Source organism: Melospiza melodia, chromosome 3 (assembly GCF_035770615.1).
Source record: "Melospiza melodia melodia isolate bMelMel2 chromosome 3, bMelMel2.pri, whole genome shotgun sequence".
Taxonomy (NCBI): domain Eukaryota; kingdom Metazoa; phylum Chordata; class Aves; order Passeriformes; family Passerellidae; genus Melospiza; species Melospiza melodia.
The window spans coordinates 55,472,373-55,491,075 of NC_086196.1; the positions used below are offsets into that span (position 1 = coordinate 55,472,373).

General features: G+C 37.1%; 1 protein-coding gene and 1 long non-coding RNA gene across 7 annotated transcripts in view; one reads left to right on the top strand and one right to left on the bottom strand.

Annotated features, from left to right (window-relative positions):
• The window catches only part of BIRC6 (baculoviral IAP repeat containing 6), a 176,119-nt gene that overhangs the window by 33,478 nt on the left and 123,938 nt on the right, over positions 1–18,703 (bottom strand). For all 6 annotated transcript variants that reach the window (XM_063151839.1, XM_063151838.1, XM_063151836.1 and 3 more), the window contains one exon: positions 17,423–17,591. In XM_063151839.1, the coding sequence (XP_063007909.1) occupies positions 17,423–17,591 (169 nt within the window). The remainder of the gene's footprint in view (positions 1–17,422; positions 17,592–18,703) is intronic.
• On the top strand, positions 7,288–10,152 carry LOC134415875 (uncharacterized). Its single transcript, XR_010027129.1, has 2 exons — positions 7,288–8,284; positions 9,388–10,152. It is a non-coding gene; the product is annotated as an uncharacterized LOC134415875 (long non-coding RNA).

Consider the following 18,703-nt stretch of genomic DNA (forward strand, 5'->3'; position numbering starts at 1 on the left):
GTAAATAGATTAAACAATTTAATATATGGTAGAAGAAACATCTTGAAGACTTCTGGAATAGAAAAATAGAGCAACAAAAATAAGTCAAAATGAAATACAACATTCTTTTGTTAATAAGCTGTGTTATCTTGATGTCCTTTAGAGAGGACAAGAGGATACAAATCCCATAATAAAAAACTATACTTTGTGTTGGAATAATTTGCCATAGATTACTTCCTTCAACCACAGGGATCCATTTTCTTGGATTTGTACTCAGGACTAAGAATATCCTCAGAGGATAGTAAGAAAGGAAATACTCTGAGTGGGAAGTGTCTGCATAACAATATGGGAAGTACCAGATACATTTACAATGCTTTATCTTCAACAACATGAGAGGAAAAAAGAACACAAAAGAAATAAATGACAAATAAGGTTGTTACTGTCCAGAAAATGAAAACCTATCACTTGACTAAATAAATAAGACTTTCAACTGCTGAAAATGAAAGTCAGCCCTCACTTCAGTAAGTTCTTCAAATGCACATCAAGCCACACATCCCAGATGACAAAACTGTTCCCTGAAAGTACAGTGAGCTTGCTCTTCGGAAAAGGAAAGCAAAGATGTCTAGGACAACCCCTGGCAATCTGCTCTGCACATGAACAGAAAGGGATTGTTAGGCATTTCTTTAGTCAGAAAGGGATTTCTGTAGCCAGGAAATTTTTAGCAGCTTATCTAACTGTGCTGCCACTACTTGGGAAAATCACTACTACGGAGAAACACAAAAAACTGAAAATGTGTTACTTACAGTTCTTTCAGAGGTCTCTTGCGTACCTTAAAACATTTGTGTCCTGTCACTGTTTACTGTATCTCATCAGGAAGGCACAAGAGTTACAAAAAGCAAGAACGCACAGTGGACATTTCTGCTATACAGTGACTGTAGGACATGTAGTGTGGTGTCACACTCTTCTTTGAAGTCATATTCTCTTTTCAAAAAAGACTGAGCCTGTTAGTAATGAGGCATAATTTTTACAATTAATTCTTAATGCCTCTAGCAAAATCTGTGAATGCTTGTTGCATGTGGCACTGCAGAGCAATCTGTTTCACACATCCACTCATATTCCCAACCATAATTACCAAGTCCATATGAAACCACTTGAGATGCACTGTCTAACTAAAGTAAAATAAGAAAAAAATGGTAGGACTGGGAATATTTCTTTTGGAAATTTTGAAAGATGCAGTGTGGTATCTCAAATTTTAAAGGGCTGGCTGAACACCTTCACCAGTTACCCTCAGAGGGGAAACCAATCCATTACTTATAGACTCCCAGGCTTCCCATATGAGCAGGAATACAGTTATCAGTGTTGGCTTCCAACTGATGAAGGGAAAAAACAAACTCCTGGGTGAAGCACTCCTGAGCCTTAGCAATGAGATGAATGGCCCAAGAAAACCTAAGGACAGGCTCCCTCCAGACTAAACTTCACTGCCTTGTGCCTTCAAACAGGCAGGGCAATGGCCTGAACTGTTCTCCCAAAAGTAAAGAGCCATCACAACAAGATGGTGACAGTCTATTGGCAGAAGGAATTTTACTCAACCCTCACGGCCAAACCCAGACACTTTTGAAGGCTACGACCCAGGCCTTTTATTTCTCAAGAGAACAATTAAAACCAATCTTAGGAATGAAACATACACCAGCTGCATCTCATGTATGATTTGTTAGCTTCTATACATCCTTGTATCAAGGATCAGCATCTAACAGTATTTCCTGAAAGAAAACTCATCTGCAGGAGGCAGGAAGGCAAACACCATAGTTTAGTTTCCTTTTACATAAGACATATTATACAGTGGAGTGCAAGGTATAAAGGTTTGTGAAAAAATCTATATTGCTTAGTACCAGAAGTTATGTCTATGTGGATCCAAAGGGGAATAGTAAAAAATTACAGGTCCTTGACAGGCAGATATAAATACAGCAGTCTGTTGCTTTCAAGACAGTGATATTATGCAACAACCACAAAGGTCCACAAATCCATAGTGGTCTCAGATGAGGAACAAATCTTGTTTACTTTGCTTTTCAGGACTGTCCTGTACAGTACCTTCAGAAGCTCAGCCATCAATTGGAAAAACTTCTGTTATTTAAGGCTCACAAAAAAAAAGGTGACAGACAAAAGCCCCACCCCACTCTTGATTCCACAGCAAAATACTCTAGCATTCAGGCAGCAGGACAAAAAATACATGGATGAGAAGCAGAAGGAAGAACAACGTGGGATGTGAGAAGCCCCACCGAAATCTCGTCTTTACCCCTCCTATTTCTCACCTGCTATTTCTTGAGTATCTTAACCATGAAAATCCTTTCCTTCTGGAAAATTTAATGGGCACTTTAATTCACTATGATCAAGTGAGGGGGGCCAGAGGTCACAAGCTAGTCTGAGGAATGCTCTCTCTGTACTTGCAGCTGCAAAATACACCACCAGCTGAAAAAAATCAATGAAGATCTGCCAGTTCATGAATTTATGTTTCTAAGCCGTATAAAACAATGTGCAGTACAGGAACAGATAAAGATTGAAGCAAAGTTCCAGTGTCTCAGTGAACTTTGCTAAATACCAATTTGCTGAAAAGAAACATCTCCAATTAGCTCTTTGTAGCAAGCCTCAGTCTTGAAAAGAGCAAGTGCTTTATCTGTCATGCAATGCAGTACCCAATTACAAATCAAATTTAAGCTACTTCATTCCTACAACTAGGTTTCTAATTTTCAAAGATTCCATTGCCAGGATGTTTCAATACATAATTACTCCTTATAAATTAAAACAAATTTCTGCAATTTCTGTTTCAGTAGAGTTGAAACTACAAATTTATTATTTGTTCTTTCATAAATATTTTATATTATCAACCAGTCAAATGGATTATCAGTTTTGACACTGAAAAAAATTCTGTTATAGTTCTAATCCAAAAGCAGTATCTACTAGAAAACAGTCTGCTACTTAAGTGCTTTGAAAATACAAGCATATATTCATCTTCTTTGGCAATAGGAAATAAGAGGCTTTGTGGGCTAATATTTTCATCCTCTTATTTCAAAACTATTTCCAAGTAAAGACAACAAAACAGAAGAAATATAAAAGATGCTGGGGGTGCAGTAATCTCTAGCTTTGTTTTGTTTTTCAAGATCAGTCATCTGAAAAATCAGACAAGATGTGTTCTTTCTCAGATGGTTATGATGCTTTAAGGACTTAGGAGAAAGAAGAAGTTGCTGTGGTACTGCAGTTCCCTGAGAGCCATCCTCCTGGACTATGATCAGTTCTCCTTACTCTGCTTGTCCTGTCAGGTCTCAATATTCACTTACTGGACTCCTCTAACACACCAAAATTTATGAAGATTAGAACTCAAAAACCTGATATTTGAAATATTCCCACAGAAGCATAAAGCCCACAGTCAAACATTGTGAAGGAATAGTCTCAAAAATCTGCTGTCCTTGATTAAAAAACCTCTCTTGAGCTGCAGAGAACAGCACTGAATCAGAACTGAAGCACTCCAGAAGTTACTAACCACTTTGGAAAGGTACAATACCCATACAAGAGATTCTCTTTGATATAAGTAAAGAAGAGAAAAATGAAGACTGCCCAGTGTCAGAAGGTCACCACACTCAGCTGGGGCTGAAATCCTCACCTTTATCACAGGAACATTAATCATCAGTCACCAAGTTCTGAATTGCTTCAGCACTTGAAGACAGTGATTTAAATACTTCTCTCCTAACAAATACATGTCATGTGACACCTTCCAAAGGCTGTTTTTTCTAAACTTTTGTTCAATTGTCAAACTCAGTACTTTTCTTGACAAAACAGCAGTGTCCATTCTGACCATGGTCACAGGAATTGAGCTTGACCAGTACCAAGAGAAGCTGGTGTTGCAAGAGTTGTGGCAGAAGAAGTGGTACTACTTCATGTTCATTTAACTGACTTCTTAATGCAGAACTATTTTCAGAGCAAGGTGGAGAAACTGGAACAAGAACATTTTTGCTAAGTGAAAACTGACAGGTGGGAACTGACTGCAGAAACTTCTGTAGTTAGTTATGAGAGAATTCTGATCTTTTCCAAGGGTATTTTGGGTCGGCATCTAAGTTATTAAATCAGGAAAACCCCCAGATAACAGCTAAAAGAACAATGAAGTTCCTCAATCAGAAGGAAAACAAGATGAAGTGTATGGCTGAAGTGCCAAAATCATCAAGTCAATGCTGAGCTGAAATACATGAAAGAGCCATGAAAGAGAATAGTAAGAAAGCTAAATAAAAATAACTTCTGCTGCTTCACATGGAGGACCTGAGTTCTTCCTCTTTTTTTCAGCAGAAGAGTAAAAAAATACTTTGAAACCTTGCCATGCTTATCACTGCTGACTCAAGGGCATCACACATCAGTCTGCATCATAAAAAATAGGCTAACAGCTCCCACCAAAAAAAAAAAAAAAAAAAAAAACCAAAAAACCAGTGTCTGTGTTACCAGGAGAGAGGAAAAAAAACAACTAAAGAAGAAAAAAGGAATGTGGCTATCCACTTCTTTTTTACGCTAAGCCAACCAGTTCATCTTAATTTATGCATACTATTGCATCTCCCAAGAGACACAGCTCTGCTCTATTGTTCTACAGTTTAACTGAAAAGCCACCAGACCTCATAAAGGGAAGTTCTTGGAGGTTGTTGGAGGAGAAAACTAGAATACATCACCCTACAGAATACCTCATTTCAAATACCACCTCATTTCAAATACTTTCCTGCATCTTAGGGAAAATTCAGAACAACTACAAGGGAAAAAAAAGTCTTCATGGACAACTGATCTTTTGGATTTCATTAGAGCACTTTAAGCTAAATAGATTTTAAAGTCTAGACATGATCTAAGTAAAAACACACTATTTTAATGAAAAAATGCAGCATATAGAATGATTTGAGCATACACAAAAATCCAAATTCTACAAATACATAAAAATGCACGAGGAAAAACACAACAAACACTTAAGAGAGCTTGCTTCTTTTTCAATTGTGAGGCTCTGAGTATACCACATTACTGGTAGCTGTAGCATATAGCAGGATAATGATAATTGAAGGATTGGGACTGTAAGTTGTTGAATTTATACCACGAAGTTTTTACAAGATAGCTTGGCAACTTCCCCTGAAGTATGAATATCTTTAAAATACGACATACATTTGTACTGCCTAAGGTCTATTCCCATGCAATAGAAGTGACTTCAGCGGTAATGAACAGAGTGACCTCTAATCAACCAAATTTGCCCTGCTCTCAGAATACCACATAAATCAGTTCCTGAGGAGTTGCCAAAGTCTTACTAAGTGCTTGAAAGCTCTTCCTAGATGGAAGTAACAGAATTAAATTTAGGATGTTTTTGGATACCAGTGTCCAAACTCCACATACTGCATAACCATGTAATGTTTACCCCAAAACAGGTGGGTTTATTACTGATGTCTATAAAACAACAACCTAATGTTATTCTACACAAAATGTAAAATCTTTCTAAATGTTGAGTATTATGGATAGATCAAGGTCTATTCTAATCAACCTACATTACTCCACTCATGTGAGAAATCTTGCATGAAATTTTCTCTCCACACTGGAGATGCTAAAAGGAATTTATTTGTAAATGCCAGCTTCCACCCAACATGGATGAATTCCTTGAATTTCCTATAACTGACAAATGTTAAGTCTGACAACCTTTATTTGCTGCTTCTCAAACAGCAACCTTTGCCACCACTGACAGCTTAAGCAGCTCCTTCCCCATCCCTACTGTGTTGTGCTGGAGATTTATTTCTGTTTCCCAAGCCCATTCACGTCATGCCCACACAGACACTGCATCCCAATGCAACGGCAGGATGGGAGGGAGAAGCGCTGTCAGAGCGTGGCAAACGCTGTGTCTGGATCACCCTGTGCAGGAGGCAGCTCTGCCCCTCACCTGTGTGCAAAGGCAGCCCAGACAGGTTTGCTTCCAGGCTTCACTGCAGACACTGAAGCGCCAGTTGCAGCACAAATATAAAAACAGCAGACCACGATGAGATCTCAACCATGGTAATAACCAGGCCAAGAAATGTTGCAGGATTTTTTTGCTGCTCTCTGTAGGTACATTGTTATTAGCTGGTTATCTGCAGTGGAGTTGCATATGTATCATTAATCTTTAAATAAAATTTTCACATTGCACAATTTCTCTCTTTCACAAGGGAGAGGGTTTGATTTTGAGCATATGAGCGTTAATACAGTACAGCGACCTGAAAATTCCCCAGCTTTGTATCTCTCCATGGATCCAAACGAATACAGAAATACATTCAAGATACAGAGACAAAACAATTTCAAGAACAACTGAAGATGAAGCAGCATTTTCAGACAAAATATTAGAAAATATATATTTAAGGAACCTATAGTGGAGAGATTTAACCTACTTAGTTAATTCTTCTAGAATCAAACAATTTTACTGAGGCAACATAACTTTTGGGACAAACCACATAGAAGTACCATACAATTCACAGTACTTCTTTAAATGTGCATTAAAATAATGCACATGCAAAATATGCAGTTTTGTTTGTTACTAAGAAACTAACAAATGTACTTAGACATTTTGGAAAAATAATGAGAAAAAATGTAAATTAAGTTGAAAATGGAAGAATTCAAAACAATGATTTTACTGTCTTGTGCTTTCTCTACAGAAGATTTTTCAACAGTAAATTTCAAACAATGCCTTGTAACTCCTAAAATATGCTGTTCTGGAAAATGATTAAGGTTTTCCAGTTACACTCCTATTGTTCAAACTCAATCTAATTAATTGCCTTTTGATTTTTCAAAAACATACACAAAAGTACATTTTTGTGCATTTGAATTCTGATTTACTTGGCATTGCAAGTATTTTTTACAAAACAAGTTTTCTGATATATTTAAAATACAGTTTCATTCACAGCAAGAATCTATGCTACACCAATGAAAGCACATTGCATTGGTAGCCTTCATAGATCAAAGTGACTGAATAAAATTATTTGAAATACAGCTCCTTCCAGAGGCTATTAAAATTGCATGGGTTGTTTTTTCTTTTTTTTTTTTTTTGTCTGGAGAGACTGGGAGGAGAAGACTTTACAGAGTTCTCCCCCCTTTCCAATTGGGCAGGAAAAAATTGCCTCTCTGACTGAAGCAGGAAAAAAATTATGTTGATGCTTCCTAAGAAATCGGAGCAGGATTATTTTTAAGTGTTTTCATTAATTACATGGTAACCTGCATTCTTTGGGTGGTGAATAAAAGAGGAAAAGCATTTGTTTCCTATAGAAACAATTGCCTGTCAAACAAAGCATAAAAAGACAAAAGGCAGAAACACTGTTTCAGCTTGAATGCCTTAATGTCACCATTTGTCATGCAGCACTTGCTCAGAAAACCCCAAGCAGTTAACTCTGCTCCTCTTTACACCGTGCACTTGCACTTTCTCCGTGGCTACAGGATTAAAATGTGCCTGGCCTGCCGATGAAACAGCAGAGCCATCGCACATTGTTATGCAACTCACTGTCTGCAAGGGTGGCTCGTAGCTCCTTCTTTATTCAGCAAGTGCCAAGCGCATGTTTAATCAATGTCACAGCTCACCACAGTGTGCAACTAAAGCCACTGTCATTCCTCTCTTCAGATTTGCCTGGCTGAGTTATGCAATGCTCCGAAGAATACCTTGGAATTCTTTCCAGAGGCTCTGAATGCAGGTGGGTGACAGCGTTCCAACTCCTGCCAGCAAAGCAGACCTCTTTTCATCCTTTTTCAGGCTGGACTAAAATCACATAGTGTGACTGCACGTAGTCCGCTGCATTTGGAATTACAGCATGTCAACGTGAGAAAGCCTCTTCAGACGGCTGCCACAAAGAGTAAATCAAAGGCTGGGTGTTTCTGAAGTCTTAATAAATAACTAAGTATAACTGAATAAAACCAGGAGCTGTTTGTATTTTTTTAAGACAGAACAGAACAGCATGCATTTTGTTGCTCTGCATCAGCTGAAGAAAAAAAAGCCTCAATTTTAATGAGAATTAGTCAACAGTGAGGATCATTGTGAGAAAGAGCTTTACCGTTTTTTCGACTACACTTGCTTTAGTGGATTACTGAGAAAAAACACCAGTCATTTGGAAGATTCTGCAACATTATTATCTTCACCGATAAACTTCTTCATCAAGAAACTGTACGTGCTCCCATCTGGTCTGTCTGAGAGAGGAGAGCAGCCCCTTCATGAAGATAAAAGCCTGGCTTGCCACTGAATCGACAAGTAAGAAGCATGTCTGATGACATTTTATTCCTGATGCAATGTAGGGTAAGAAATACCTTTTTTTTAACCTTTCTGTAAGATATGTTCTGAGCTGATGACATTAATTAGACTCACAGCAGAAATACGTTAATCTCCAATGATTAAAGCCGTTTGCCAGGAGAGAAAGATGCTATTGCACTATAAAATGATTGTGTATCTTCAGTAAATTGAAGTGATCTGAACTAGTAGAAATCCCCATCAAAATTCTGATCAATAAAGCTAAAACAGCATAGCATATTACATACAAGATGAACATCCTAGCCACCAATGAACATAATTTTACAGGGAATACCTTTCTAGAAGATATTTGACTGCAAATTAAGAGTACAAGAGCAGCTAAGTAATAGAAATGACTTGTCAACCTCATTTCTGCAACCAAAAATATAACAAATCATACATGCATCTGTAAATGTCTACTCAAATTCTTACACTGCACAGAATGTTGCTACTATAAAAGTCCTACCATGCTGTGGCATACTGCAATGATCAGCATACATTACAACCACCTTTATATTTGAAGAGACAGACATTTTCTAATAAATGTTTACTGTTGCATGGATGTCCAAAAGCTGATCTGTTAAACATGAAAAAGGGTAAGATCTCACTTGCAATTGCTTGCTGGGGCTCCCTGGTGAAAAACAACTGTGATACTGTATTAAGGAGGCATATTTTCCATCTTTGAAAATAGCAGGCATGAATATTTTCAACTGGTTTTTTTACATGACAGTTAAATATTTAAGATAAGCTAAAATTGCATATAATCTCCCCAGGCATTTCAGAGTATTTGACAATGCTCACATACCTGCTTTCACCAGTACCATCTTTTATAAACAAATAAACTGGCTTAAGGTTAAATTTCAAATGTCTTTTATATTAAGGCATACTAACTGGCTTGAAGCACCAAGCTATTTTTCATTCCTATCAAATCTATACCTACAGAACATTTATTTTTAACACAGGCATGTTCATACAGAAAGAAAACAAAAGACAAATACAACTCAACCACAGCATTAAGAAATGCTGTGTGAACAACTACAGAATTGTTTTTAAAAAGACCAAATCTTGCATGTTTGTCAGACCAGATTTACCATTTGCTTTCTTTTTTCTAGCTAGCTGCCAGAATACTGGTGAAGGTATTTGCAGGAAAAATGGGGACCTCTGCCATCACAACACTAGAAGATGTAAAAAGGCAAGAGGAGAAAGAGGAAAAAGAAGAATCTATTTTAGCACTGCTTGGGATTATTGGAACTGTGCTCAATTTATTTGTTATTGTTTTTGTGTACATCTACACTACACTTTGATGACATTTTTGAAAATCAATTGCACAGCACAAAGTGCAAAGACCTGCAATGGTAAGGATGATTTCTAAATTTAAAGCAAAAAAACCCACCACTCTCTGAAAAGAGCATCAAAAACATTCCAGAGTGAAGTGTCTGGCTAAGGGTGCTGCATCAATGACTGCAAAGTGTACCTATGAGCCCAGCTAGGGTGCTAAATTACATAAATGGAGGCAGACCAAATGCAACACTTCGTTGGTAACAGATGAAATCTGAACAGCAGGATCAGAGATGGCACTGTTTTATTGCCAGCAAACATGCAAGACAGAAATGTAGCCAAACACTGAAAATAACCAGAACATAGAAAGAGATAAACTAAGTCTATGAGCAACTATAAGCAAGTCCCATGCTTTCTATGGTTTTGTGCAGTATGTCTCTTCATAGCTGAGACCAGAAAACAGGCAAAAGGGTTTTTTATTTTTAGGCCACCATAATTTAGGCTTATAACTCACACTAATGTATAGTAAGTGTGGAAACAAGAACGCTGTTATACTAGAAGTTGTAATATTATAAATAAAATTTTAACTATTGACTATATTCTGCAGCATTTTTGTCAGTCTTGTGGAAAGCTGAAAAAAGGTTAGATTTTTCTTGCCTTTACTAAATCTGTATTTGAAATCATCATGCTATACTGATAATATGCTTTTCTAATTAAAAATACTTTGAAGTGGTGTGAAAAAAATAATAATTTTAGTACTTAAGACATATTAATAATTCCAATGACACACTTATACATATTCTCCAAATGAAAAAAAATCTTAAATTACATTTTCTATAGCATCATTTTCAGAAGGTGTTTAAAAGAAGTCAAATACAATTCTCATGTTTTCACCCTGATGCTTATTTTCAAGTAAAATATATCATGCAAGGATTCACAGTGTGGCATGGAAAACAGGTTTAATTAACCTCTGTCCAGAGGACTACTCTCTCTTTCTGGACCAAGTTCTGAAGAAATTTTCCCTTTTTGCATTGTCTATGATTGAGGCCCAGAATTGCAACTCTTAAGCATACTTCACAGAACATACCATTTGGCTACTGAAATTAGCAGAATGTGGAATTAGAAACTAATTCCACATATTCAGTTAAAGCTACATATGCCTTTAAACTAGATCCAGAGCTGCAGATAGTGTCAGACCATAGAAGTTTTTGTATACATGAATGTATCTCACATGTACCTTATAATGAAAATTACTTTTGAGAGCTTAGGATTAAAAATTCATTAAACAAATAATATGAAAAAAGTAAAAAGAAACTGATTTTAATAAACACTTTTCTTACTCTTACCTGTGCCACAGAGGAACAACAGAGCAGCTGCATTTCTGAATATCAGCTCAATTTTTTCTAGGCTACAAAACTACATCCAGTCCCTCCATAAAATGACATGCGAAGAAATACATCCCTTATATAGGTGATAGCTTGTTAGTGTATAGCATTTGGTAACTGCTAAACTAACTGAGCCTTTGGAAGGAACTTTGAAACCAGTACATGCACAGAATAAGGTCAGGGACCTAAAAGAGAATGAATTTGGCGACAATATTTCACTCAGTTGCACACTGTAACACTGACTTATGGCCAAATGAGGTGGAAGATGGTATATTCTGGTTTTGCAACTCTGAGTCAATACTTGCTCAGCTAGAAGAAATGACAAACAGGGCTGAGGCTGCACTGGAAGGAAGCACATGCAGACAAGAAAATTTATTCACCAGCCACAGTCTTCAGCAAGTCTCTATTAAATGTATACTTATTTTCAGTATATGAAACACCAAAGCATTCTGTAAAACTAAGCTACATTCTAGAGGAATTATGCAGGTTAATAATGTTTATTTAAGACTACAGAACAGATATTACCATTATTATTTTTTCAATGTATTTCTTATATCTACATACTTAAGGATATTATTGCATTTAATCTCATATTACCAGGATATTTGAGATGGATCTCTGAAATGAAATATTACAAGAACCTGAACAGTGAAATTCAGGTAGAAATTACTGCTGTTTATTTTGATCCTGAAGTTATTTAAAACTTGTCAATTCTGTGAAATAAATAAACAGTTTTATTTCGTATCATCTCAGTGCTTAGCTCTCTTCTCGAAATTGTGATTCAACTAGTACAACAGCATTACAGTGAAACACTGCACCTTTTTTTTGTAAGCTCTTCAACAGCAAAACAGACAAAAACCAATCCAAAATTATAACCAAATGTGGCAAAGGGTCAGTATGATTTCTTTTACCAGTGAATGAGCTCATTAACATTAATGAAGGCTAGGAGAATTTTTAATTTCAGTAATTACATGCTGTCTATCTAAACTGCCACTGTACTTCTGATTTCATTTATAGCAAAGGCTTTGGTCCTTAGAGGGAAGTCACAGGGTAACATTATCATTAGATTGCCTCAGCATACAAGTTACATTTTGTTTCAAAACAGCAATCTGATGTCCTTTCTTAACAGCCAATACCTGCAGGCTATACTCATGTGGACCTAAGTCCAACTTTAGTTAAATGAGCTCTAATAAACAGCTTTGGTACTTATACATTTAATCCAATATATGCTTAAGAATTTCACCAACAAAAAAAATCTTAATAACAACAGACTAGGGAAAAGCAGAGTTGCACGATGATTCAACATTTGCACTGCAGCAGTACCGTCACACCTTCAGTGATGGAGGAATACAGAGCTCAGTGTACCTGCCTCAGAGTACCCAACATACTCAGTTCAGTGGGACTGGATAACTTGACAGAAAGTAAAATAGCACCATGCAATGCCTTGAGAATAAGTGTGATTGCTAGAAAAGAAATACTCTATCTTCAGCAGACCAATTAGCATTGTTCATCGTCTGAGGCCTGAACAGTATGACTTCAATGATTCAACTAAGAAAGGTACATCAAAAGAGGCAGAAAAAAGAATGCAGCACATTCACATTCAACAGATTTGTCCACAGGACTGATTAGACAAAGTTCACATTGAGGTGTTTGGCAGCAGGATAAAGCAGCACAACATTAATGAATCCACATGTCCATGATGTGGTAGTATTTGGTAAACTATGAAAAGTGCATAAAAAGCAAATACTGGACTCTCATCAAGTGGAACACTTTGGTCAGTAAAGACAATCATTTTAGCAAAGCCCTCTAACAGAAATGCATCATCTCTTCTCAGCAGTCAAACCCAGGGAAGAATAAGCTCATATAACACTACAAGCTATCCTGACCACATCACACAGCATTTGTCCACCAAAGAAGGAAAGGTGCCTAAGAAAGGAGCATGTAAGCAAACCCCAGCTATAACTACAGTATTATCTGTTTCCTGTAAGCCTGGAAATTCAAACAAGGAGAGTTCATGCAGAATTCTGCAACTCGCTATGAGGTCTGTTTTCCAAGGCAAAGGTGATAACAAACCTCTCCTGATATTTGGCTTTAAACAAGTCTCAGTCATCTCAGGCTTTGCTAGTCTAAGGACATTACCATTAAGAGACTACCTAATACTGTGGTATAGACAAATCCCAACTTCACTCGCCTTCTTACTGTTCAAGCCTATTAAGAAATGGACAGTCCTTGCCCTGTTCTAAAAGTCACTTGATTTTCCTTCTGTTTCATAATTCCTTTGCACTGTCTTGTCTCTGTAAATCTTGTTAGCTACAAAGACTGTTATAAATACTGCTTTCTTCTCTCCCACTTGCAAATACTATCTTGTATTAGTTTCCATAAACCTATCAGTCAAATAACTCTTACTTATATTAGCAAAATCTAGACCTCCAAGACAGTCACGTATGGTCACACGTTTTCTGGGAACCTCTTGTTGTACAGTGCAAGTTTTATTGCTGTGCATTTTGTTCAAGAAGAGAAGTGCTTGCATATTTGAAAGAGTCCGTAAAATCTTTCAAATGAAACATGCTGTATACAAGACAATAGTGAAAAAGTTTTACAATATAGTTTTTAGTGTGAAATACGCATGGTAATGAATACATGCTGGATGTTTCATGATACAGAAGTTAAAAACTACATCAATTTCACAAATATAAATATGAGTTAAGTCTTAGGAATTAACATAGGTATAATAAAAAAATCTCACATGTTGCAGAAATAAACCTCATTCACGGAATGAAAGATAATAAAAACCACAGTAATGCCGTAACAAGACACAAAACAAACACCAAAAATTATCAAGAAATGGTGAGGATTACAGCAGCTATTGCCCCTTGTGATGAGAGCTATCTTGTATACTAAGGCAAGTTCTTCAAGGACAGATAAACCTTCCTTCTCTACAAGAAACAAGCAATTATAGAAATCAATTAAAATGGTCATAATTTACAAGGACTTCACAATCACCTCACTTTGATGCAGATGAAGCTGCAGAACATATCTGAGCAATCTGGTTTGCACTAATCTGGTTCAAGGTGAGGTTTCTAAAAGATTAAATGTTATGTGAGCACCACTTGCCTGATCAATATTCCTTTTATCAAGAACTATATAGATAACAATCTAGTCCAAGTATGTCTTGGGCAAATAAAGCAGGACGCCAAAATAAACTTAGCAACAAAAGTCCTAGATAGATTTACAACTGTGACACAGGCCAATCTGCCAAAAGAGCTTTGCAAGATGAACGTGCCAGACCTGTATCTAACTGAACATGCGTAAAAAAATACAAAATTCACATCAATACCAAAATACTTACTGTCTTATATTACCACAGAGTTACCAGCCTACTGTGCAATGAAAGAAAAGAGAATGCCTGCAGCTTCATTGAACATATTTTCATATCAAAAATCCCCCCCCCTTATTTTTATTTGTATGGTAGATACATATAGATATGTGAAGATCACTGTTATTCCAATAATTACAACAAAACCTAAAATCTGGCAGAATACCTTCAGCATACCTTCATCTGGTCCCACCAGTATCCATCAAATCTGAGAAAGTTACAAGGTTGCTGAAAATCACTAATTTCTGTCACCACTATGCTGGGCACAGGTTGTTCCTGCTCAGGTGCCAGAAGCCAGGAACATTCTGTTAGCATTCCATATGCAATACCCTAATTCCTCAGACCAGCATGTTACAGGAAGAATGCAGTTACCTGCTTATTCCATACAGAAGTATATTTTGACAACAGAAGTTGCACCAGTCTGAAAATTAGAATGCCATATACATGCACATTACTACCAATGCTGTTCCCTTTCCTATTCTCTCTAGACTCCTGTTCAGCCTTGCTAGAGAAGACACAGGTATTCAAGATAAGTTTGAAATTAGATAAAACTCTATCAGGAAAAACTCAAATCTGTTCTACTAAATTGGACTGGTCTTCAAGATTCTAAAAAAGAAAATAAAAATAGTAGTAATAATAAAAAAGTCATCTCCTTATTTGAAATGTTTGAATCATAAATGCATTAAAGGAATTTTTCAGTCCCACAAGCATTGTACCAGAACCTGTCACAGCTTCAGAGCTTCTCAACCTGCATCACTTGTGTTAGCTATGTCTGCTGACACTCAGTGTCAGTGACACTGAAAGCCCCAGCATCACGTGCAACTTGCACTCATTAATGTGAAAATTATCTGTCTGCCTTTCAACTCAACAGTAATTACTGCACTGGAATTATGCCTTGTTATCACTAAGACAAACTGTTTTCAGGGGTTCCTTCCCAACTAAATGCATCTGGCTCACAAATTGACAAAAAGAAGACATTCTTTCCAGAAGTCATCCTTTTTGCACATTTCCCTTTCATACTGCTACCCTACTGTGCTTCCAAAGACGAGCCTGACTGTTGCAAGCCTGCAAAGTTATTACTTTTAAATCCAGGAGAGCATTGTTAATTATAGTGTTTTATAGACTTTTGAACAAATACAGCAGGAAACATTCATATTACTTTGATCAATCAAAGGATAACAACCCTTTAGATTTCACAATTCTAAACTTCAACAGAAAGAACCCCATTCTTCGTAACTTGTAAACGGAAGGGTAGCTTTCATTTTTTTCTCTGAAAAGCAAAGTTTTGCTTTGCTTTAATACAGTTTAACTGCTATATTGCTCACTCTTTCCCAATTGTTAATGCACAGGCATTTCAACACCACCTGCCAACCACAAACAACAGTAGCTCAGCAATGGAAGACATACCTAAAATAAGTGTTTCACCAAAACTTTGCCTCTTCTCTGTAGGATGAGAAAACAAATGGTTCACGAAAGCCAAACTAGTCTGATCTTCTCGCCACCAGCCACATATCTCATCTATTCTATCAGTATCTGACTGTTCTCTCCCAGTTAAAGGTGACTTACACAGACAGATACATTCTTCTACTGAAAACAGGAAATAGCAATTTCAGCAGCTGTGATTCATCTGTAACTCAGGATCAGCTGCTTCATCCTTTAGATAACATGGCATTTTTGCCAGGCCTTTCAATGACTCTTCATTTTCCTCAACAAAGAAGAATTGATGAGTATCTGTTAGAAAGAATACTTTATTCTTTTACTTTATCATTTCCTTGATCGTTTTACATTGTATTTTCAACTACAATAACAAGCTTGGTCTATCATTAGCTCATTTTCCTCACTGCAGTATGTGCCAAACAGAACCAACAAATTCATTGCAAAATTAGGGTGAGGTGTCCATCTGCAGACTAGCAAGTGAAAGATCTTCATATTTTCATTTTCACTGTAAGACCCCAGCAGAATTTTTGAACTAGTTCCATTCCATCACACAAGATTATGCAATGCCCTAGTTAGTACAAATTTAAAGAGCCACATTCTTGTTTTAGTTCTAAGTGTAGCTTTGCAAATACTTAAGATAGGGATTAAGATGCCTTTAACTTCTAGCATAAAATGTATGCTGTGATTCAAGGAGCTATAACATTGTTCCATGAATTAACATCACCACACCCTCCAACTGGCATCCCAAAGAACTGCAGTAATGTGACAAAGACATTAATCAGTTGCTCCAAAAATAGGGCAGGCAAAATAAGCTCCAAAACCAAATTACTCACATTTGCAACAACTCCTCCAGATACTTAAGGATTAAATCCATCTTTATAAAAAAAGTAACTTAATAAAAATCCAACCTAAGGCTCATCTCCATACTAAAGCCTGTCATCTAGTGAGACTGAACATAAATCACAAACCCAGTCTGCTGATTTTGTCATTAGTTCCGCACAGGCACTTGCTTAATTCATACTGCTTCACACTACTTTGTAAAATTGAAATGGTTTCCCCAGCCAGGTACAACATACCAGATGAAAACTCTCAGAGCATCTTGGTTTTAAAATTATAAGCTGAAATTTGATGAACTCATAGAACTCATTTGCTTTTGCTTTAAAAAGCTCAACAATTTAATTGTTCTCATATATTTGAAATATTCTACAGTTCTGATAAGAGGCTTATTTTTGTACTCCCTAAATAAAGGAAAAAAGCTTTGATTGAAGTAGAATAGCCCTGTGTGCAACATTGACCAAATTCAGGTATGCATTTCCTCAATTTTCTTTAAAATTGACATTTTTCTCCACACTACGTTTTGTGGTGTTGTATGAAGTACTCCTTTCCACTGTGTATCTTTTGTAGAAGAACTAACATGCAAACTTTTCAGAAGAAAACACAATTTTCCTGATAGTTTTAACAGCTGAAGAACTGAACTTCAAATTTAAAGGGATATCAGATTCTGTCTGATGATTCTGTTTTATTTTGTTTTCTAAGGCTCAAGTGAACGCTCCATTAGTAAAACTCTGAACTGGCAAGCGTACTGAAACAAGAACCATCTGTTGTTTCTGCAAAAGCTGATCAGGCAGAAGTAAGGCAGCTTTGGTTTGGAAGGAGGCAGGGACAGGTTACCTGAGTCGTTGCGGAGGTACGAGGACATGGCTGGGATGAGGCAGGACTGACTGAGCAGCTCCAGGAGGATGGAGGGAAGAGCGCTGCTGTTTTGGCCTCTCCCCTCATGGCTCGTTTGTGTCTCTTCGTTTGATGTACTCCCTGCAGGATTTATGTAACTGGCAAGAACCTGAAATACACCAAAGTATTTATGCAAAACTGGTTTATTTCAGTCAAAAGAACTTTGAATTTCCTTAAGATACATGCCCTAACACTTCATTAACTGCTTTGCAAATTCAGTTCTGGTATTTATTTCAGCAGGCCCAAAGAGGTTTTAGAAGAATCTCTATACAGTTATTAGATTATTCAAACTTTGGCTAATGATAAAATTAAGTAACTGTTATAATACAGAATTATTTTAGGAGATCAACTAATATGAATTTTGACAAACCTGCTGAAGTTCCTCAAAGCAAGAGTTTGCCAGCTCAGACCACTGAGACCTGCAGCTGACCAGTCCCTTTCACTTTAGAACACCAAGTACACCAACTAGCAGTAGGACTTTTCTTTTTTTCAACTGCAAATGCTTCAGGTATTTTTGTAACTTCCTTTGGGATGGGACTTCGGGGTTTACAGATGGAACAGTAAGTTATGGTGAGCACAACAGTTACCTGGAGGAACAACTACTCATGAGCACAGCTCTTACCTGAGTAAACAAAGAGCAGCCTTCCCCTTGGCAATGGTGCAAAGGCACCACTTGACTGCACACCTGCCTGCCCCAAGGGTAGCTGTGGCTGAGTTCACAGGCCCTTACTGGATGTTGTAGATTTAAGTGTTTCCATAGCTCTGATTTGTGCAGCTGTACTCTCAAACTAAGTAACTATGAGGCTGACAGGCTGTATAGCTTGAATTCCCAGGGACTCTATTCACCTTTTCAGCCTCTTTTCTTTCATTCACCCTGGGGGTTTGTTTTAACTCCCTTACCCATGGCATTTTGCTGCAGCATCTCATTATCACACTGTACAACAGAATTTCTCTAAACCTTTCTAGAGTAGGGACTAAGGAAAGTCTGCTGTACAACTGACTGACACGTTCAGCAGAAATGCTACTTCCTTCACCTGCTGGGTGCCCTCAGCAAATGCCTCCTTACGTCATGACTTATCACATTGATAGTGAAACCTCTCCCTGGCAGAATACAGAGTACTGCGTGGAAGCTTTGCTGACAGCAATTTAGGCAATTTTCCTCTTTCTTGCATAGAAAAATGTTTTCAGATTTTACTTGTACTTTTACAAGGGATATGATGA